Raw genomic sequence first — 23,186 nt, forward strand, 5'->3', positions numbered from 1 at the left:
TCAACAGTTTAGTACCTTTGTGAAAGTTTTAATACTGTAAAGTCAACTGTTTTTATTCCGTTTTAGAAAAATACTTCAAAAACAAGAAACTGTTCACACATTTAGCTAGGAAAAAGGGAGCAAGTAATTTGTACTTGCAGCTCCATACCACACATCTTGGTTAGTTGAAATAAACCAGACTGACAAAACAAGTCAGTTGGCAACATCAGATGATGTGTTTTCAGATGATACTGACACCTAAGGAGCCATCAGAGTCGACTAGTAAATTATAATTTTTGAGGAAATGTATAGTGAAAGGAGAAGCAAGTACCAGTCCATTAGTTTATCAAAAACACTTGATATTGTGTTACATGATGATCCCAATGATATCATGAAGCTAGGTATAATGATGATGTACACTTTGGACCTTGTTATCAGCGAGATTGTCACAAACAAATGATGTATATAAAGGGGACAGTTTGATGCTAAAATATAGGACATTGGCATTATTATCAAACACTTTTTCCCCATTCTGTACATGGGGTCAGGGTATTACATCAACAATGACCATTATCTACAGCCAATGTTATTATGGCTTTAGAGAAGTCCTCATATTTATTAAAAGAAGCGGTATTAAACTGAAAAGTTTGGTCAAATGTGACTCAGACCTTTGAGTACTAAATATGAATGTTTTTTCTTGCAATCAATGTAGCAAATATATAACTTTATATCTATTTTTTGCTGTATAAAATACTGAAAAAGTTATACTGCGACCAGATACTTTCATTGTAACTCTCACGGTGCAATATATGCATCAAGGTGAGCTGTGTGTCCCCTTTATATCACAGTATAACAAGCCATAAATTATATTTAGTAATACATTTATTCTAATACAATAGCACAAGAACAGTGTTTTTTTCTTTCATTCACTTGTACCTGTCAGTTTTAAACATTTTTTTAATCATGTATTAGACTTTATTGAGTCCTGCACCCATAGAGGGGTTTGGGAAGCTTTTCCAGATTACAAAAAGAATCCTGTTGGCAGACAGCATCTAATGTGTCTGCCTCCACCCCAGGATTTGAGATTTAAATGATCACCTGATTTTTATTTACATCTTGCCAAGAATACTTCATACTTTTATTAATTTAATTGTATTTTATTTATTGCATTTCTTTCACTTTTATTATCTTTTGTTGGCAATACCTTTACAATTTCATATTACTAATTATAAAAAAGGTCATGAGATAACATTTCATAGGTCATTTTGATTTTACATAATAAATTCATTAGCTTTTTAACAGTGTTTTTTTAACAAGCTTTTCGGTTACTAACAAAGACAATGTACACCAAATGTGTTTCCGTTTTATTAAAAAAGTTTCCTGCGTGAGTAAAATCTGCCTATGTGTTTAGTTTTTTTGTTTTTTTGGGGGGGGGCTAGTTATTACAGACCGCTTGCAATGGATATCCATTTAAGTGTAATTATAAAGTTAACAGTGGCCATGCAGATTTTTTCAACACACAGGTAAAATGGGCATAAAATACATGACCAGCATTTCACCATTATCATAAGAATAAATGGAAACAGTTTTAAAAATTCATTGAGCTTCACATTTGACTCCCAACAGAAAAAATACCCAGGACCCCCTTATAAGCATCCACAGTAGCGCAACATTCACTTTAAGAGTAGCATTTCTGTGACAACAGAAATGGCTTTTGGTATTAAAGTTTGCCTAACTCAAGTGTCTAGAGAACCAAAGGGTGGATGGCTTTAGTGTCACATATTCTACAGTGACCATACCAAGTTAGCTACTAATATGCTGGAAGGACGATCTCCTGTAAAAACAAATGATCTGAATGCAAAACAGAGAGGTTCTTACTATGGCTAACAAAATGTTCTAAAATTTCCTGTACACCAACTCAAAGCACATCACTGATGGAAGAATCCTACATGAGATTAAAAACATTTCACCATCATTTTATTCAACTACTCTGCCTATGACAATGTTCCTGTACTGAGAACTACTATGAACTGCTCGACTCCTAGTACAGTCCTGCACTGAATCAACAAATTAATTTTATTTCACTCTTTATTATAAACATGACTTAAACCTGGGTTAACAGAAATGAAAGGTGGTGCCAGACCACAAAACTGTGGACTCAAAAGTAGAAAATGCATTTTCACAAAGCAAAATGGATTCTCAGCTTTCAAAGATGGCTGACAGATATTAATTACAGTAGCTGGCAGAGCTCTGTGACAGTAATAAAACTTCTCAGTAGAGTCTGCTCACCTTTCACATGCACTTTATCGCTGTAGCTGCCAAAGTATCGTTTGTCTGTGGATGGTGTATGACACTCATACTCCCCAGCATCTTCCGGCTTGAGAGCCTTGATCTGCAGCTCGATGATGTTATCTTGCACACGCTTTAGCTGTACTTCATTGCTCTTTACTCGTGGAAAATATATGGCATAGGGAAAGCTAGGGTCCTTGGAACTAATTATGCCAATAGGAATATCGGGTTTATCAGGATGATAAATAAACCACTCAAAGTGCTGCAAGCTGGGCCCTTCATATTCACTTACGTTGCAGGGTATGGAAATGGATGTACCTTCAACACGAAATAGAGGACCTTGGGGGACTTTTACCAGTCGACCTTCTGACACACCTGTTGAACAGAAAACAGACTTATTAGAGCATGAGGTGATAAGGTCCTCTCATGAAAAATGACAAGTTAAAGCAAGTGTTTCTTACTCTGCAGCAGTCTCTAATGGTTATATTTTCGCATAATTCAATCTGTCAGGAAAATTGCAGTTAGTATGTGATTAGTTCTGGTGTCTTAAAACATAAGCATGCTTACAGCTGCACAAATGTGTTTGCCTTAGCTAAAAAGGAACAAGAAATTCAAGACAGAGAAATAAATCCTGAACATCAGAAAATCTAAAATGTAGTATTTCTGGCCCAAAACTATCACCTTTCCAGCAGTAGTTGCTTAAGGTATCATGTAACCATTGGGATGCACCCGCAAAAAAATTGTCAGAGAGTTCTGTTTCTCAGAAAACAAGCAATGTGTGGATTTTTTACTCTGACTTGCATTGCTGCTCAGTTTTAAGGGAACCAAATAAGAAAAGTTTTGCAACTACAGTTAGAATAGCTAGCAAAAAAAAAAACACATGACAGTCTCTATTGTAGTATATAACTTAACAATAATTATGTACTCAGGACCATATTACACATGACAGTATCTCATGCAACACATAACTTTAATTATCTACTCAGGACCATATTACACATGGCAGTCTCTCATGTAGTACATAACTTACAATAATTATGCACTCAGGACCATACTACACATGGTAGTCTCTCATGTAGCACATAACTTACAATAATTATGTACTCAGGACCATATTACACATGACTGGTCTCTCATGTAGCACATAACTTATTACAATTATGTACTCAGGACCATATTACACATGACGGTCTCTCATGTAGCACATAACTTACAATAATTATGTACTCAGGACCATATTACACATGACAGTCTCTCATGTAGCACATAACTTACAATAATTATATACTCAGGACCTATTATAGGTTCATAGGTTCATAGGTTCATACTAGGCTATCTGCCCGAGGGCATTTACAAGCCTAGCCCATCGTTTTGTGGCTTAGGCCACCCCTTTAGTATGGGGAACTATACCCATTATTTTTCTGTGCCTCTGTCGAGCAGTGACACTGAGTTAATCCCTGGGGTATATCTGCGATCTCCCATCCATTGGTCAAGATTTCTCTTGAACAAGGCCAGCGAGGTGCTCTGCCTCACATGTACCGGGATTTTGTTCCACAGCATAGGGAGTCTTTGGGTGATGAATCTATCCCTCCAGCACGTCCTATTAATAGCCGTGTCAAGGTTTAAGTCTCCGCCCTTGTGGCTCTGATGGATCTAGATTTTTGAGGTGAAGCATATTCATCAAATCTGGGTTTGACATGGCCTTGTATGTTAGGCAAAGGTCACCTCTGAGCAAGCGGTAGCGACTGAATAGAGCTGGAGTTCTTTCAGTCGGGCAGCATAGGACAGATTTTGAGACCCTTTATCCTTTTGGTGAGGAACTTTTGTGGCCTCTCCAGCTGCTGCAAGTGTCGGGTCAGATACATTCCGAATGGGGCATTGTACTCAATCATTGGTCTGATGAGTGATGAGTAAAGGGAGACTATGACCTCCCTTGATCTAGATGAGAATCCCTTCATGATAAGGTGGGCAATGTAGAAGGTCTTCCTAACTACTTTAGCTACATGGGTGTCGAATGACAGACTACTATCAACCTGGGTCCCCAGGTCCCTGATAACTTCTTCTGTGCTCAGTGGATTGCCACCTATTTGGTAGCTAGGGGTAACCTTGTTTTTCCCGAAGGGTATGACTATGCATTTTTGGCATTTAACTTTAGGTGGCTCTGGCACCAGTTATCCGTTTCTGTGAGACCCTTCTGAAGGATATCTGTGTCAGATGTGTTTTCTACTATGGCCCAGTTTGCAGTCATCTGCAAACTTTGTCAGCCATAACCCTCCTGTGTTTGCTTGTACTGGAAAAGTAGATGCCAAACAAGAGTGGGCCCAGGACTGAGCCCTGTGGGACACCACTTGTGACAGGCTTTGAGTCTGACATGGCGCCAGCAGCTCTGACCCCGTGGGTTCTGTCACTCAGCCAGTTTGCAACCCATCTTGTGATGTATGGGTTGACATTTAAGCTGATGAGTTTTTCAATGATACCCGAATGGGGTATTGTATCAAGGCCTTAGCCAGATCGAGGTAGGCTGTATGGACTGCCTTTCCCTCATCAATGGCTTTGGTGACTGTTTCAAAAAGTCAACCAAGTTTAAAAGGCATGATCTGCCTTTGACAAAGCCAAACTGGGTTGGATCCAAAGTCTGCAAATTCCCTATGTCTTTATTTATGAGGTCCATTATGATCCTCTCCATGGCTTTGCAGATAAGGCTTGTCAAGCTAATGGGCGGTAATTTCCAGGGTCGGTGGAGGCACCGCCTTTGTGAAGTGGTACCACAGTTGCAGTGCCACCCCTGGGTTCGTATCCAGAGGTAAGACTTTGATTAAACAGCTGTCCTAGCTGTGGGTTTAATTCCTCATTGAGTTCATGGAGCACACAGCCGGGGACACCATCAGGTCCCATGGATGCTGTGTTTTTGCTTTGGAGAGAGCAGTTCTCACTTGGGCTGGAGATGTTTGGGGGCTGCAATCGCTTTGGTATAGATATCTCTCCTTTGGGGAGGGGAGAAGTTTGCACTGAACCTGTCAGCCAGTATGTTGGCAATGTCTGTAGGATCAGTAATCTTCACATCATTTTGAACTAGCTCTGAGCATATCTGGGAGTTTCCTCCCAGGTTTCTTACATAGCTAAAGAAGGCCTTATGATTGTCTTTTGAGTCTTTAGCTATTTTTCTCTCGAATTTGCTTTGGATGATTTTATGAGAGCTCTTAGTTTTTACTTATAGTGATCAAGGGTGTCTTACCTTTTAAGGATTTTGCTCTATCTTGTAGTAGCTTCCTCCTTTTGTTGTAGAGTTTGTTTATGGCTGGGGTCCACCAGACTGGATGCTTGCCTTTGGTACATAGAGTCTTTGTTTTGCTTGGGATTGCCTTATCCATGCAGTCCTGCAGGTGCTGGTAGAAGGCATTTGTAAGTGATTCAGCGGCTTGAGTACTGTTTTCCGCGCATTTCGCTCGGGCCTTAAAGGAGACCACACTAGTCTTTAGAAGTGTGAAGTCGGCTTTTGAGAAGTTCTTTACTGTGGTCTTTTTTATTTCAGGTGGGGGTGGGTTGGGGACCTCCAGCGAGATTAGTTTGTGGTCTGGTCTCACCAGTGAGGGTACACCTCCGGTGTTGAACATTGTGCTCCCATGTTCGTGATGATGAGATCAAGTATGTTATCTCCTCTTGTGGGGATGGTGACTAGTTGTTCCATGGCATTTGAGTTTATGAATTCCAGGAACTTTTGGGCTAGGGTGTTTGGGCTTGAGTAGTGTTCCCAGTCTATATTAGGGTAATTGAAGTCACCTAGTATGATGGTGTTTGGTGATACATTTATCCCCTCTAGTGTTTTCAGGAAGGCCATGTGAGGTTCCTGAGTTTGTGAGGGTGGCCTGTAACATGCTACAATTTGCAGAGCAGTCTTGCCTATGGTTAATTGCACCTGGATGGTCTCCGATGCATCGTATGCCACCAGTCTTGAGGTGTGGGTGTCCTTGATGAATATGGATACCCTCCTTTCTTGGTATTGTCTAGATTTTGGGGCCGGAACGCATTATATGAGGTAAAACCTGATAGCCGGGGTGCTCTCAGGAGCCTTGAACCAGGTTTCTGTCACAGCACAGACATCGATGTTCTCCATACTGAGAAGGGCCTCGAGTGCATTTTGAGATTTAGACTTCTGGCATTGAGCAGCATTACCCTTAGTTTTTTCCTTTTTGTGTTCTAGGGTGGTAGGTTTAGAATTTGAGCCTTGCCTAAAAAGGCACTATGGGGTGGCAAGAGCCTTTGCCAATATCCGAATCCCAGGGGTGACAGGTGCAAGCCGTCCCTTAGAAACAGCGTGGCTTGTCCAGCATGTCATCCCAGGCAGACAGACACTGGATCCCCTTTGAATGACACCAGTGTTTAAGCCAATTGTTAAAGCTGATCATCTTATCTCTGTATTGTGGCATCATTCTTGGTGAAGGTAGGATACTGCTCAACTGCACATGACAGTCTCTCATGTAGCACATAATGTACAATAATTATCTACTCAGGACCAAATTACACATGACAGTCTCTCATGTAGCACATAACTTACTATAATTATGTACTCGGGACCGCATTACACATGACAGTCTCTCATGTAGCACCTAACTTACAATAATTATGTACTCAGGACCATATTACACATGACAGTCTCTCATGTATCACATAACTTACAATAATTATGTACTCAGGACGATATTACACATGACGGTCTCTCATGCAGCACATAACTTACAATAATTATGTACTCAGGACCATATTACACATGACAGCCTTTCATGTAGCACATAAGTTACAATAATTATGTATTCGGACCATATTACACATGACGATCTCTCATGTAGCACATAACTTACAATAATTATGTACTCAGGACCATATTACACATGACGATCTCTCATGTAGCACATAACGTACGATAATTATGTACTCAGGACGATATTATACATGACTGTCTCTCATGTAGCACATACCTTACAATAATTATGTACTCGGGACCGTATTACACATGACAATCTCTCATGTAGCACCTAACTTGCAATAATTATGTACTCAGGACCATATTACACATGATGGTCACTCATGTATTACATAACTTACAATAATTATGTACTCAGGACCATATTACACATGACTGTCTCTCATGTAGCACATAACTTACAATAAGTATGTACTCAGGACCATATTACACATGACAGTCTCTCATGTAGCACATAATTTACAATAATTATGTACTCAGGACCATATTACACATGACAGTTTTTCATGTAGCACATAAATTAGAATAATTATATATTCAGGACCATATTACACATGACAGTCTCATGTAGCACATAACTTACAATAATTATGTACTCAGGACGATATTACACATGACAGCCTTTCATGTAGCACATAACTTACAATAATTATGTATTCAGGACCATATTACACATGACGGTCTCTCATGTAGCACATAACTTACAATAATTATGTATGTAGCACATAACTTACAATAATTATGTACTCAGGACCATATTACACATGACGGTCTCTCATGTAGTACATAACGTGCAATAATTATGTACTCAGGATGATATTACACATGACGGTCTCTCATGCAGCACATAACTTACATTAATTATGTACTCAGGACCATATTACACATGACAGCCTTTCATGTAGCACATAACTTACAATAATTATGTATTCAGGACCATATTACACATGACAGTCTCTCATGTAGCACATAACTTACAATAATTATGTACTCAGGACGATATTACACATGACGGTCTCTCATGTAGCACATAATTTACAATAATTATGTACTCAGGACCATATTACACATGACAGTTTTTCATGTAGCACATAAATTAGAATAATTATGTATTCAGGACCATATTACACATGACGGTCTCTCGTGTAGCACATAACGTACAATAATTCTGTACTCAGGAGGATATAATATTCAGGATAATGGTTATGCAGAAGTAGTACTGCCCCTTACAACAGTTTTGTAGTAGTTATGATGTCGACATATTTCGACAATGATATGCATATGTTATATCACATTTTCACATTAATCTACATTTGTGATAGCATGTGACATAGAATGTAAGTGGTCCGAGGTGGCAGTAAGAGACATATTGTTAAATCTGTCATATGCGTGTGTAACGTACAGTCAGACAAACAATATTCATTGCCAAATTGCTTCTCTGCTACATGACACAGGGAGAAAATAACCACCCACTGTAGCAATTCAGCAACAGAGATGCTAAGGCTAGTTGGGTTAAACTTTAGTTTATGCTTCCTACTGCCTGGCAGTCTGTACATATGTAGAATGAAGAAATGTAGAATGAAGAAATATTATAATAATTATTAACAGTGTAATTATTTTAAATAGTGTTGTCAGGTAGCATGACTTCGTTGTGGCCTGTGTTGGACTGGAATGTTCTAGCTAGGGGATATATTTTATGCACATCTGACCATTGCATTTATTAAGGTAGAGCTGCTTGGTCTGTTAAAGTCAGTAAATGAAGCAATATTTCCCAAGGTTGAATGGAAGGATGCATAGGCTGTATAAATTGGGACTCTGTGTGTTCTCTCACCTGATATAGTCTTTGTTTTTAGAACTTTCAGCAGTATGTCAATGGTGATATTAAGAGTTTTGCTGAGTGACAGTGGAAATAATTTTCTGGAGCAAGTAAGGTTATTTGAGGAGAAGTGGTTCAGAAAATGTAGATTTCTTTGTCTCCACCCCTCCCCCCATTATTCACAATATAGTGACTACAACATGGCATGACATGAAATTCCAGTTACTAAAGGAAAATCATAATTTAAAAAACCTAAAATGTCTCACTTGAAGTTACTGCAGGTACGACAGGTTGTTGTTGTTGTCTTTCGGCTTTTCCCGGTTGGGGTCACCACAGCGGAACTCCGGTCCGCTAATGATTGGCAGTAGATTTTCATGAACACCGAGGTGCCAACTCGACGTTCAACCTTCAGCGAAGGCACGCCTATTTATGCATGTCTTTCAAACGCCCACCCAACCGCAGGGAGGGCATGCAGACTCCACACAGAAGGCACTCCCCGCACTCCAGCCGAGAATCGAATGGGAGAACATCTTGCTGTGAGGCAACAATGCTACTGCTGCACCACTGCAGCAGATACGACAGATATCGAATACAATTATTACCCGCTATCCACCTGTAGTAATCACAGAGTACTGTTTAAAGTGCATCCTATCCGTTAACTTAAAGTATCATTATTATTAAAGATTCATGCACTGGCATGTGTTAAAGACAATTAATGGAACCATATGATTCCTTGGTTTCCTAATTTCAGGAATGAGTTATCATCAGAAAGAAGAAAAGGTCACAGCTCTCAAACACACTGTAGCGTCCCGCTGCAACTTGACTGGCAGCAAACTCAATCTCAAAAAAAAAAAAAACGGAAAAGTATGCAAAAACTAAATCCCTGATGCATGTCACAAATTCACCCAAAAGACTAATAGCTTTTGAAAATTAACAAGTACATACCACAGAATATGTAACATGTACTGTAGCCCACCATACCTCTCATCTTAGTGCAAGAAATCTGGACAAAGCCTAAAATAATAGGGGGAAAAGAAGGCCAAAAAGTAGAGACAGAATTTAAATATCACTCTTATAAACTTAGAAAGTTGCTGCAATATCATGATTTATTTTAGCATTCATTTTTCTGAAGGATATGAAGTCTGAAACACATGTACATCTTTTTTATTGACTTCAATCCTCAGTGATTTGCCAGAAAACCACAAATGTTATGAGGAACAGACCAAAAATATGATGCAAAAATGTGGACAGTTGAGAGGTATATAGCCTACACATAAAGCAACTTTAGTATATGCACACACATCAATATATACATTCCACTATAAAAATACCCACAAAAGATTGCCAACCTGCTTACAAACAACTTCTTACTTACAAAAAAGACAATGAGCATCTATTTTTAAGCAAATCATTGTATAATAGCAATGACACTGCTTGTCTATGGAAAAAGTTTGGTTTTACCAATGAATGCAATCATTAAACCACGAGTGTTGCACTAATTTTGAATGACAGTACTTTTAAAGTAGTCCTTTCATGAAGTGTTATTTTTGCAAATGTTATTGTGCTTAACAGTTCACTTATTCAAGCATTACCACATGTAAAATGTTATGTGATGGAATGCCAGTTCTGTAATACTTATAGAAGCTTTAGGGTTAAAGTTGGGGTACTGGCTGTGGGTTATCATAGAGGCTTTAGGATTTGCTTACCATTATTAATATGTTTTGGTTAGAGTTAGGTTTAAGTTTTGTGTTAGTGTTAGGCTTAGATCAGTCCTTGTATATTTTTTTTAAAAAGTGGTGTTGCGAGCAAAGTTGCCTTTAAACTTGACCTTCAGACTACTGGATTTAATATCTAGATTTTAATTTTTGCCTTTTGAAATTGTGCCATTGTAATTTATGTCAGGAAAGGATGACTAAGGGTTACTGTGTTATTGTTCTTTCATAGTCTGCATCACTGCCTCTATGGGCATACATATATGTACTCGTGTAAAATGACACAAAAACACAATTTTAAGTTACAATAATGTACAATTAACAAAATATGCTGCAGAAGTATACAGACAGTGAGTAAATGAAAAAAAAATTAAATAGTAACAGCAGTTACTTTCTATTGCCAGTGGTTTGAATACTAAATACAATGAAAAAATAAAATGCTAATAATATGTGTAAAAATATGAGCTTGAGAAGATGGCAGTCAGCATGTGTGGAGGGGTTTGAAAGGGAAAAGTGAAACAGGAAACTTGTGCCAAAGTACACATCAGCATGAAAGACATGCAATAGATGGCGCATTATTTGTAGTCAGTCACTGTTGTACTGCAAAGTTTCAAAGTTTTGGAATGCATTAAAAAGCCATTTCTTGTTTTATTACTTTACTAACAAGGTGTCTCTTTTTCTGGTGGCTACTTGGCTTAGCATTTTTCTGGATACCCACTTTTGCTTGGTTAGCAGCTGCAAACTATATTCCATTTGTAATGGTATGTTACAGCCACATACCATTTACTGAGATGTGCAGTAAGAAAAAAAAAGCAACTGAAGGCGATAACAGAAAAATTCAGATGGGAAGCGATGTAGAAAAGCGTGCCTTTATATTAAAAGGATATGAACAGGTACTCTTGCAGAGAATTCTACAGCATGTGCAGACTGAACATTTTAATCTGATTAAAACGGCTGAAGGAAAAAACACCATCTGCACTGCATACCTAAGTATACCTTTAACACAGCCAAAAGTAAATATGAAATATAAAATCACTAGATAACAATCAGAATAGATGCAAAAGCAGTGGTTTATTTATTTATTAATGTTGGTAACCAAGATGCCCAATAATGGATTGCCTTGCATGGATGCTTTGTTAGAAATCAGATGCAAGTCAACGTGTTCAGACTTATGACTTAAAATTTGTAACAACTGGTGTAAATAGCTACAGGTGGCTCAAAGAAATAAAATATTTCATAGTGAAAAAGAAATACTTACAAGCGTGTTTCCCTTTTCCAGCCTGACTGGCTTTAAATATACTAAATACTCAATAGTCATTTTAGTCATACACCTCTTAGATGACGCAGAGGGATAACATTCTGACTACAGCCCAGGTGACCTGGATTTGATTAGCGGCTCGAGCAGCAGTGGAGGGATAGGCATGCCCATTCTGAGGAATGGGTGTATATGTTGGCAGTCTCTGCTGCAATTTCTGACAGAGGGGGCATGATTCAAAGAAGGGAAAGGGTGGTGAATATGACTGAGCTGCTGTAGTGGTGGGGGGGATACACCACACTGCCTCATTGCCCACCCTCAAGCAATAACAGTTGCTGAATCAGTAGGGGTATGTACTGTAGGGAATAAAAAAAAAACTTACGGAATGGTGAAAGCCAAGCACCACAGCACACCCTTGGCCCCCACCACTGACCCCAACCAGTGCCACAGAAAGTCCAGGGGATTAAGGAGCAGGTGGTGGACCCTACATAGATGTGGGGTACTGAGTAGGAAGGCCATAAAATGATGCAGGGACAAAAATACTTAAAAATGGCCATTTTAGTGGTGACATGCTGACCCTACTCAGTTCTCTTCCTAGGTCTTAAGTAGCAGTTCTCCCTCTTTTTGCCATAGTATAAACAAATGACAGTTCATATTAAACAAAACAATTTGTTCTCTCTCTTTCTTGTAGCAAAAGAAGTAGGTAACCATTCACAGAAACAAAACACTCATCCTTACTCTTTCTTTGCAGCAACAGAAACAGGTAATAGTTCACAAAATGAAAAAGACTTGCTCTCTCTCACTTTTTTTCTGATGTTGTAGGTCTGGCAACCAAATATTTTTCCGCCTTTCATGTCGTAAGTGAACAACAGACTAAAGAATGGACAAGGATCCAGTCACTTATTCCATATTAACTTATTTGCTTATTCATTTATTTACGTATTTGAATTATTTAACCCTGGTAAAGCACCAATTACAAAATAACCAATTTTGGTCTCAGCCAGGAAAAATACAGAAAAACACCTGTTAAGCATAAGTTATGGGGAAGAGAAGTACTAAGGAAATATAAAGCAAGGAGTAAAACAGGTTTATACTCAATATGTACAAAAATCATGTACCTATTGGCTAAGGCTCTTGCCACCCCCATAGTGTCTTTTTTAGGCAAGGCTCAAATTCTAAACCTACCACCCTAGAAAACAAAAATGGGAAGAAACTGAGGGTAATGCGGCTCAATGCCAGAAGTCTAAATCTCAAAATGCACGCACTCGAGGCCCTTCTCAGTGTGGAGAACATCGATGTCTGTGCTGTAACTGAAACCTGGTTCAAGGCTCCTGCGAGCACCCCGGCACTATTAGGTTTTACCTCATATCATGCCCGCCCCAAAACCCGGACCACACCACAAAAGGAGGGGGTGTATCCATATTCATAAAGGATACCCACACCTCCAAGTTGGTGGCAATGCACAAAGCTTCGGAAACCATCCAGGTGCAACTAACCATAGGCAAAACTGCTCTACAAATTGTAGCATGCTACAGACCACCCTCTCAAACTCAGGAACCCCACACAGCCTTCCTGAAGACACTGGAGGGTATAAATGTATCTCCAGACACCATCATATTGGGTGACTTCAACTACCCGAATATAGACTGGGAACATTACTCAAGCCCTAACTTTCTAGCCCAACGGTTCCTGGAGTTCATAAATTCAAATGCCATGGAACAGCTAGTCACTGTTCCCATGAGAGGAGAAAATATACTAGATCTCATTATCACAAACATGGGGACAAAATGCTCCACACCGAAGTATATCCCTCATTGGTGAGATCTGATCATAAACTAATCTCACTGGAAATCCACATCCCGCCCCCACCCCAAACAAAAAAGACCACAGTGAAGAACTTCTAAAGCAAACTTCACACTACTCAAGACTGGTGTGGTATCCTTCAAGGCCCCTGAGCCAGTGGAAACCACAACCCAAGCTGGAAGCCCTTACAAATGCCTTCTATGAACACCTCCAGGACTGCATGGATCAGGCAATCCCAAATAAAACCAAGACTCTTTCCACAAAGGGCAAACGCCCAGTCTGGTGGACCCCAGCCATTAACAAACTTTACAATAAGAGGAGAAAGCTATTACATGATAGAACAAAATCCATAAAAGGGAAGTCACCCCTGATCATTATTAGTAAAAAAGCACTCATAAAATCAACTAAGGCCAATTTTGAGAGAAAAATTGCCATGGATTCAAAGGACAATCATAAGGCCTTTTTCAGCTATGTTAGGAACCTGGGTGGAAACTCCCAGATATGCTCAGAATTAGTCCAAAATGATACAAAAATCACTGAACCCGCAGACATTGCCAACATACTGGCAGACAGGTTCAGTGTCTCCCTAAAGGAGAGATAACTATCCCAGCGGAGGTAGGAGGGGTCCAGGAAAGTAAATAATGTGGGAAGAAATAGCCAGGGAATTGTTATGGCTAGGCTTGTATAGGCCCTAGGGCTGATAGCCTAGTACCAACCTATGAACCTATGAACGGAGTGTAGCCTCCCAGACATCTCAAATGCGCAGGTGAAAGCTGCTCTCTCTAAAGCTAAAAACACAGCATCAATGGGACCAGATGGTGTCCCCGGCTGTGTGCTACACGAGCTAAATGAGGAATTAAACCCGCACATAAGGCAGCTGTTTAATCTCAGCCTTACCACAGGATGGAGTGGCGACGGCAACTGTGGTCCCACTCCACAAAGGCGGTGCCTCTACGGACCCTGGTAATTACCGCCCCATAACAAGCCTAGTCTGCAAAGCTATGGAGAAGATCATAATGGAGCTCATAAACAAAGATATAGGGGACTTGCAGACATTGGACCTGACCCAGTTTGGCGGAAGATCATGCCTTTTGAACTTGGTCGACTTCTTCAAACAGTCACCAAGGCCATTGATGAGGAAAGGCAGTCCATACAGCCTACCTTGACCTTGCAAGCTTTTGACACAATACCCCACTCGGTATTGTAGAAAACTTACCAGCTTAAATGTAAACCCATATGTCACAAGATGGGTTGCAAACTGGCTTAAGGACAGAACCCACAGGGTTAGAGTTGCTGGCGCTATGTCAGACTCCAAGCCGGTCACAAGTGGTGTCCCACAAGGCTCGTTCCTTGGCCCCTATTGTTCGGCATCTACTTCTCAGAAGTACAGGCCAACATGGGAGGACTTTGGCTGACAAAGTTTGCAGACGACTGCAAACTGGGCGCCACAGTGGAAAGTGCATCGGACACGGATATCCTTCAGAAGGGACTCACGGAAACAGATAGCTGGTGCCAGAGCCATGGCCTGAAGTTAAACGCCAAAAAATGTATAGTCATACCATTCGGGAAAAACAAGGTAACCCCAAGCTACTATATAGGTGGCAATCCACTAAGCACAGAAGAGGTTATCAGGGACCTGGGGTCCCAGGTTGAAGTGGCCTTTCTTTTGACACTCACGTTGCTAAAGTGGTTAGAAAGACCTTCTACATTGCCCACCTGATCATGAAGGGATTCACATCCAGATCTAGTGAGGTCATTGTTCCCCTGTACTCTTCACTTATCAGACCAATGATCGAGTACAATGCCCCATTCGGGATGTATCTCGACATCTGCAGCAATTGGAGAGACCCCAAAAGTTCCTCACCAAAAGGATAGACTCCAAAATCTGTCATATGCTGCCAGATTGAAGAAACTCCAGCTCTATTCAGTCGCATACCGTCTGCTCAGAGGTAACATGTGCCTGACATACAAGGCCATGTCCAACCCGGAATTAATGGACATGCTCCACCTCAAAAAATCCAAATCCACCAAAACCACTAGAGCAAGCGACTTAAACCTTAGCACAGATATAAATAGGACGTGCTGGAGAGATAGATTTATCACTCAGACTCCCTATGCTGTGGAATACAGTCCCGGTCCATGTGAGGCAGAGCACCTCGCTGGCTCTGTTCAAGAGAAATCTTGACCTGTGGATGGGAGATCGTAGGTTTACCCCGGGAATCATCTCTGTGTCACTGCTGGACAGAGGCACAACAAACTAATGGGCACAGTATTTTTCATATAAGGAAAAATTTGGGCTAGGCTTATAAATGCCTTAGGGCAGATAGCCTAGTATAAACCTATGAACCTAACCTATGAACCTACAAAATTATCTTTGGGTTAAATGCCTAACTGGTATGTCCTGAAGGATGAAGCAGTGAAGATAAGGAAGTGGGTTATATAGTTAAGAGAAAGATAGTGATAACTATATTATATGTCCGGAGAAACTGCATTTAGCTTGTCACTGAAGAAGGGCATTTACCCGTGAGTGGAATGTGGGGAAAGACGAAGTATCTTTAACAGGGGCTGGAACAGTTTTGGGCCGAGTGCAAAGAAGCAGTGGACAGTACAATGAAGCTTGGAATTGGGAGTTTGAAGACAGGATCCTAAATGGTTTTGACTTCTTATATTATAGGATGTTACTTGTCTTACAGGACAGATTGTTTGAACATTTGAGAGTTTAAATAGTTGTGGCCCAAGTAGGAGCTCAGCTCTTTGTCTGAATGGAAGCCGTTTTTCTTTCTTAATGGGTTTTGCAGTTATGTTCATGTTTTAAGGAGATAAATGGACTGACATTGGAAATCATTTGAATGGTGTTGCATTTCTTTTAGATGCTAGGGCTATTAGAGGGATGCCATATTCCAGCTGAGAGAGACAGACACCTTTGCTGTTCTAGTGCCATGAAACAAAAATGGAAAGATGTTCTTGGTCTAGAACAAGAGAAAGTTAACTTTTTCCATATGTTTTGTAGATGGAGATGGAAGTTTAGCGTAGAGTCTTGTCAGATTCTGAGACATTTCCATTAGACTTTTGTTGTGATCCAAGATCTGTATTAAGTTTTTGTCTTATACCACTGAGTACACTTTTGTTTTAGGAAAATTAAGTAGAAGACTGTAATTGTTGATCCACTGGATAAGGTCACAAAGTTTTTTTTTTCTTCATTACTGGAAAAGCTTGATTAGAAGAGTGCCATAATTCCATGTCATTGGTATGAAGCAGGACAGGAAGGTGAAGTAGATCACAAGGGAGCTTGTTAATGCAGACCTACAATAAGAGAAGAGCAAGTCTGAAGCCCTCGGGAAATGCCTGTTCAATGGGAGTGGATGAAGGTGAAGCTGAAGAGCAGACTGTTGACTGCAAAGTCAGGAATTGGCATTAGATTACATCCTTATTTTGATAAGATGGTTCATGAGAATGGAGTGGTCCACAAGAACAAATGCTTTGCTAAGGCTAATAAATGTGGCGCTTATATTCATTCCTTTATTCATACCTACAGAATTTCATCTGGGAGAGTCCAGAGTGCTGTTACTGTGCTACAACCAGACCAAACCCCATGTTGCTTATAGGAGAGTTGGTTATATTGGTTGATGCATTGAGACAGCAGAGTACAGATAATCTTAGTTAGGAGTTTCACTAAAGTTGGAAGTATGGATATTTGGTGGCCAAGTGAGACTTTCGAGGGTTTTGGTTGCTTTGGTAATTGAGTATGGCTTCTTTGTAGATGTTAGAAATAACATTTTCTGATAAGTATAGATTAAACAAATGTTGAAGTGTAGATTCTGCAGTGATATATGAAGCAAGCATAAAGACTGCCTGCACCACAATGACATCACCATCATATCATAACATCATCATCAATCCCCTTTTTCCCCCTTTTTCTACATGGGGTCAGGATATTGCATCAATGATAACTACCTGTCTCTATTCAGTGGCACCCTTCCTTTTTCCACACTCATGATTGCCTGTTGCAGGTCTTCTCTCATGCAATCCTTTCATCTCTTGGCTGGACATCTTCATTTCAGCTTGCCTCCTTCCTGTCTAGCCTAAACCTTCTTCAACAAATTGTCTCTTACTTTCCTGAATATGTGATCACATCACTGTAATCTGTTCCCTTGAACTTCTCTGCACCTGCGGCAACTTTGTCTTCTGTTCTTATATCTTATTCTTTGTTTTTCCCACAGTGTACATTCTACCACCCTTCTCAGACACTTCAATTTGATCACCTCAAACTACTCCGCCTTTCCTGACCAGGTTTTTGTACCATACGGAAACACTGGTCACACCACTTGTTTTGTATAATTTGCTTTTCTGCTTCTTTCTCATTTTGCTATCATAATCCCAGCACTCTGCGCCAGTTGGCTGAAGCATTTCTGATTCTAGCCTTGACCTCTTCATTTAGACTTCCCTCCTCCTTAACCTCTCCCAGACATTTGAAGCTGTTAACCTGCTCCACTATTTCCCTTTTATCTCCATTTTCAGCTTTTGCAGTGTCATCCATTTGCTGCCAATAAAACAGTCTTGTTTTTACTTCGTTTCATCACATGTGCCTTCAGTTTTGTATTCCATTCCCCTATTATTTGATTAAGTTCCTGTTTGGATTCTGCTTCTCCGGTTCGATTCTTGGCTGGGTTGCCTTCTGTGTGGAGTTTGCATGTTCTCCCTGTGTTCGTGTGGGTTTCCTCCGGGCACTCCGGTTTCCTCCCACATTCCAAAGACATGCATCTGGAGCATTTCTCCCTGGGCCTCCATGAAAACAGGCTCTGTGGAACCTAGTCGGATTTTCCCGGTCAACAAACGTTAAATAAATAATAAATAAATAAATTATACAGCCATATTATCTGCATTTTCCTTTATTCAAAAATGTTGACTTTTTTATTGAAGTCAGGTACATTCTTGTAAAATTCAGCACTTTGGCACCATGATATATCTCGGAGTAGCTGCAGGAGTATGGGTTTGGGAAGTTGAGGATTGCATCCCATTGAATGCTATTTTTTTCTAAAAGAATACCGCCACCATCACCACATCTGGTTAACTGGACTCTCTGCTGCGTACTAAATGTTTCTGCACCTAATACATGAAAATACACCTTGAGCACATATCTCTTATACACATGACATGCACATATCTCTTATACACATGACATTCTGATGGTAACCATTTGAAATGCTGAGACAAATATGGAGATTTAATGGCAGAAAGATCTGATTTACATGTACTAAGTCTGAGATGCCGTTTTCCAGAATTTTCCCTTTTGTCCAAGGTATGGCAATCTCGCAGTTGGTATATATAAATTCAGAGAGTGTGGGGGGTGCAGGGGGGAGCTTGCCACCCCAAAAAAGAGGCTTAACTGAGAACAAAGATTTTTGAAATTTGCTCTTTTTCTGTGTTTATCTTTTTTTGTTGTTGTTGTCTTGGAACTCAGCATTGTGAGTGTCAACATTTCATTAGGACACTTAATTTAACATTACATTCCACTTTATCTGCATATAATTCTGTAGAAAGGAAATAAAGACAGCAACTTACAAAAAGAAACACACATTAAAACTGGGTGAAAAATAAACTGCATTAACCCTGCAAGATGTAGTGCTCTAATCTGGGTCTGAATTGTGAAACTAAGTGCTGGAAAAAATGGTTGGAGAGAGTGAGAGACAGAGACAGAGAGAGAGAGAGAGCAGCAACAGTGTTACAGCCAGACTGGAAGTACCCACCTGCGCACAGGCATTGCAAAACCCAGCTATAATGTGCTAATCAGCATGGAATAGGGCTATAAGCAGAAAGCCAGGTCAACCACTGATGACAACCTACAGGCCACAGATTCTCCCTCCCTCTGCTGGCCAAAGTAGATAAGTAGGCAAGATCTGGGACAAGGAACAGGTCTTAAACGCCCTCTCCAAGGCCAAAATCACAGCCTCTATGGGACCAGACAACATCCCGGCTGTGGTCTACATGAGTTAAAACAGGAATTAGCATCACCATTGGGCACACTTTTCAATCACAGCCTAAGCACTGGCTTCATCCCAGTGGAATGGAAAACAGCTACTGTTATCTTTATGCATAAAGGTGGTGCAACCACGGACCCTGGGAACTAAAGACCCATTAGCCTAACCAGCCTTATCTGCAAGGCCATGGAGTGAATCATCATAGACCTTATTAACAAAAATATAGAAAATCTCCAAATGCTCAACCCCACCAGTTTAGCTTTGTCAAAGGGAGACCATACCTGTTTAACTTGGTGGACTTCTTAAAGACAGTCAACAAAGCCATAAACAAGGCCATATCTGTACATACGGCCTACCTAGACTTAGCCAAGGCCTTTGACACAATCCCCCACTCTGGCATCATTGATAAACTCACCCAAATGTTATCAATCCATACACTGTCAGATGGGTTGCAAATTGGCTCACTGATAGAACTCATACAGTCAAAATAGGGGACTCCACCTCCTCCAGCAGACCCGTAACCAGTGGTGTTCCACAGTGATCGGTTCTGGGACCTCTAATGTTTGGAATCTACTTCTCTGAAGCACCGGCTAAAACTAAAAGAATGTGGCTGACAAAGTTTGCTGATGACTGCAAACTGGGGGTGATCATTGAAACCCTTAGCAATATCAATATCCTGCAAGAAGGTTTTACACAGATTAATGACTGCTGCCAAAAATCATGGTTTTAAACTTAATGCAAAAAAAGTGCATTATGATCCCCTTTGGCAAGGGTGATGTTCTTGCAAACTACCAAACGAATAGAATACCCTAAGCACACAGTCAGTAGTGAGAGATCTGGACACACAGGTCGACAGCAACCTTAACTTCGATCACCATGTCTCCATAGTGGCAAAAAGGGCATTTTATAGTGTTCATCATATAACTAAGGACATTACCTCCAGAAAAAAGAGGTTATATCCCCCTGTACTCTTCCCTCATCAGGCTGGTAATAGAGTACAATGCTTCCTTTGGTATGTTCATCTCCAAACACCTGCAGCAACTGAACAGACCACAAAGATTCCTTACAAAGAAAATTTAGGGTCTTCAAGATCTGAGTTATGTGGAGAGACTGAAATCATTGTCACTTTACTGTACGTCATACAGACTGCTCAGAGGCAACTTGTGCCTTGCATACAGAGCAATCTCTGACCCAGCTTTAACAGAAATGCTGCATATTCACAAGTCAAATGGCACATGGGTCACTCACTCGAAGGACTTTAACCTGGTATGTGACAGCAACAGAACTTGCTAGAGAGACAGATTTGTCTCACAGACAGAGGTTGTCCCATCTCTAGAACAAGCTTCCTATTCATGTTAAACAAAGGCCCTCATTGGCCCTATTTAAGAATAATTTGGACGATTGGATGGGTAACTGGAAATTCACCCCCAGGGTTCCACCTTTGTCTCTCTTGACAGGGGCAATAGGTGCTGATTTTAGTGTCTGCTTGAACCAGACACCCTTAGGGACACAGGTTGAACTTGGCTAGGCTTGTAAGGGCCATGGGGCCATTAGCATAGTAACCTGCTATGATCCTATGGGAATGAAAAGGCCACCATGGAATGGGGATTAGATGGATGGAATGGGTAGGGTCAAAATTACATACAAAAAAACTTATTAAATATTATCAGCCATGGCTGATAACATGATACACAGATAAGACAATGTCCAAATTGCTACAGCAACATCCAGTATTTGATTAACAGATTTGGGGTTGGAAGGAGCTGACCAGGATGGCAGGAATTAGTGGCTGATGCCAGCTTGCAGTCTTGTTGGAAGAAATATATGAAGGGCACACTATAGTAGGATCATTCATAGCATAGGTCAGGGGAATAGGCTTCCATATTTAAGGGCTCCCAATGCATAGCAGCACAGTGGCAGCAATATGACCAAGATCATGGCATGCATCCGTGGCATCCAAGATGACCAGTACAAATCACGCACAATGTAACCCAGACTCATTAGTGATGAAGTATTAGGCACTGATGAAAAATATTCAGTAGCCATACACAGTGACAAACTCTTGGCACTCAACTACTTAGGAATAAACTGGAGTTACCAGTAAGGTAGGCACCACCCATAGGATGCTACCTGTTATGCTATTAACACTGCTTTTAAAAGTTATAGCACAAAGACTGATGATGGCCATTTGCTAAACAAAACAGTTACACATTGAAAACCACTTATGAGTAACAGTAAACTTCTCTTCCCTTGAAAGTCAACTTTCATTGAAAATGCACAGAAGCTCAACAGTCTCTGAAAATGCAGAAAAACTCAGCATTCATTGAAAATGGACAGAAGGTCAACAATTCTTGAAAATGCACAGAAGCTCAACAGGCCTTAAAAATGATACGTTGACAGTCAGTGTAGAGGATTTAGGCTCTAAGGTCTTGTTTTAAAGATACAGGGTTTGAGCCTGAATGAGTTAACCAATTTGTTGTCCCTAACTGTGGCATTTTACACACACACACACACACACACACACACACACACACACACACACACACACACACACACAAAACTTCTCTACTATTTCAGGAATGAACGACCTGTTCTGTTCTCAACTGTATTACTAAATCCGAAAATCATGCACTTTGTTTCAGTGTTAATGTGTCTGTGTACAAAAATGCATGTACAGACACTACTAAGGACATACTCTGCATGCTTCTTTAAAGAAGAAATGTAAGTTTTGTGGGCTCACCCAAGCTAGTGGGCCCCAGGGAAACTTGCCTAGGTCACCTAGTGCTGGATCCAACTCTGAGGAGGATAGATGATTGTCAGATAGTCAGAGATTGAGAAGAAGTAGCTGTAATATGTCCAGTTATGTAAAAAAATGGTAACAGTAAGGGTTTCAAGATTATCCAGGAACATCACATGTACAGAGCTAGCAAATGAGTAGGTAGGTATGCTAATATATATAAGAAGTTTACAGTTTTCTAGCATGTCTCTTCAGATAATGTAACAGTGGAATGAAATCTATACCCAATTACACTAACCAGTTAGAAGGGCACCCAACAAAGTGTTGCTGGAATATACAGGTCTCTAGTTACTTTTCAGTGAATGCCTGCAGAATTATCTGTGGACAGAAGACAGATGTGATGAGCACAGTCACAGAAGGAAGCAAACCTGAGGAATCCTGTGGGAGGTGGAGTGCAAGGCGAATAGTGTCTGCACTTTGAACCTAGTATACCAGGCTGGCCATTTTAACTTCCTGATAAAAATGCACTCTCTAAGTATTCTGTTAGCAAACAATCTCCTGAACCTGCCTTTATCCCTCAGCTGCTCTGTGCTGAAACAATGATAATGCTTCCTAGTTTGGTACTCCTGGTGCTTTGGTCGTCAGTAATGCAATGTGTTACGTTACGGACTTACAATCTTTGTTATCCTCCAGTTCAACCCCCCCCCTCCACTTGACAGTATCATATTTCACTCCATTTATCATTCATTTCATTCTGATCACTTCTTTTGTACTGACATTTATGCACACATCAGCTTTTTTCTCTCGCTGAATTATTTTATTACGCATATCTGGTGATTCTTTGCACTTCCCTGA

General features: G+C 40.4%; 1 protein-coding gene across 1 annotated transcript in view; it reads right to left on the minus strand.

The window, feature by feature from the left end:
* Positions 1-23,186, minus strand: part of IGSF8 (immunoglobulin superfamily member 8) — a 500,226-nt gene that overhangs the window by 436,229 nt on the left and 40,811 nt on the right. Inside the window, exon 2 of the mRNA XM_044059079.1 lies at positions 2,269-2,643. Within this exon, the coding sequence (XP_043915014.1) occupies positions 2,269-2,643 (375 nt within the window). The remainder of the gene's footprint in view (positions 1-2,268; positions 2,644-23,186) is intronic.

This window comes from Protopterus annectens, chromosome 17.part0 (genome assembly GCF_019279795.1).
Source record: "Protopterus annectens isolate FY-2018-M chromosome 17.part0, PAN1.0, whole genome shotgun sequence".
Lineage (NCBI taxonomy): Eukaryota > Metazoa > Chordata > Ceratodontiformes > Protopteridae > Protopterus > Protopterus annectens.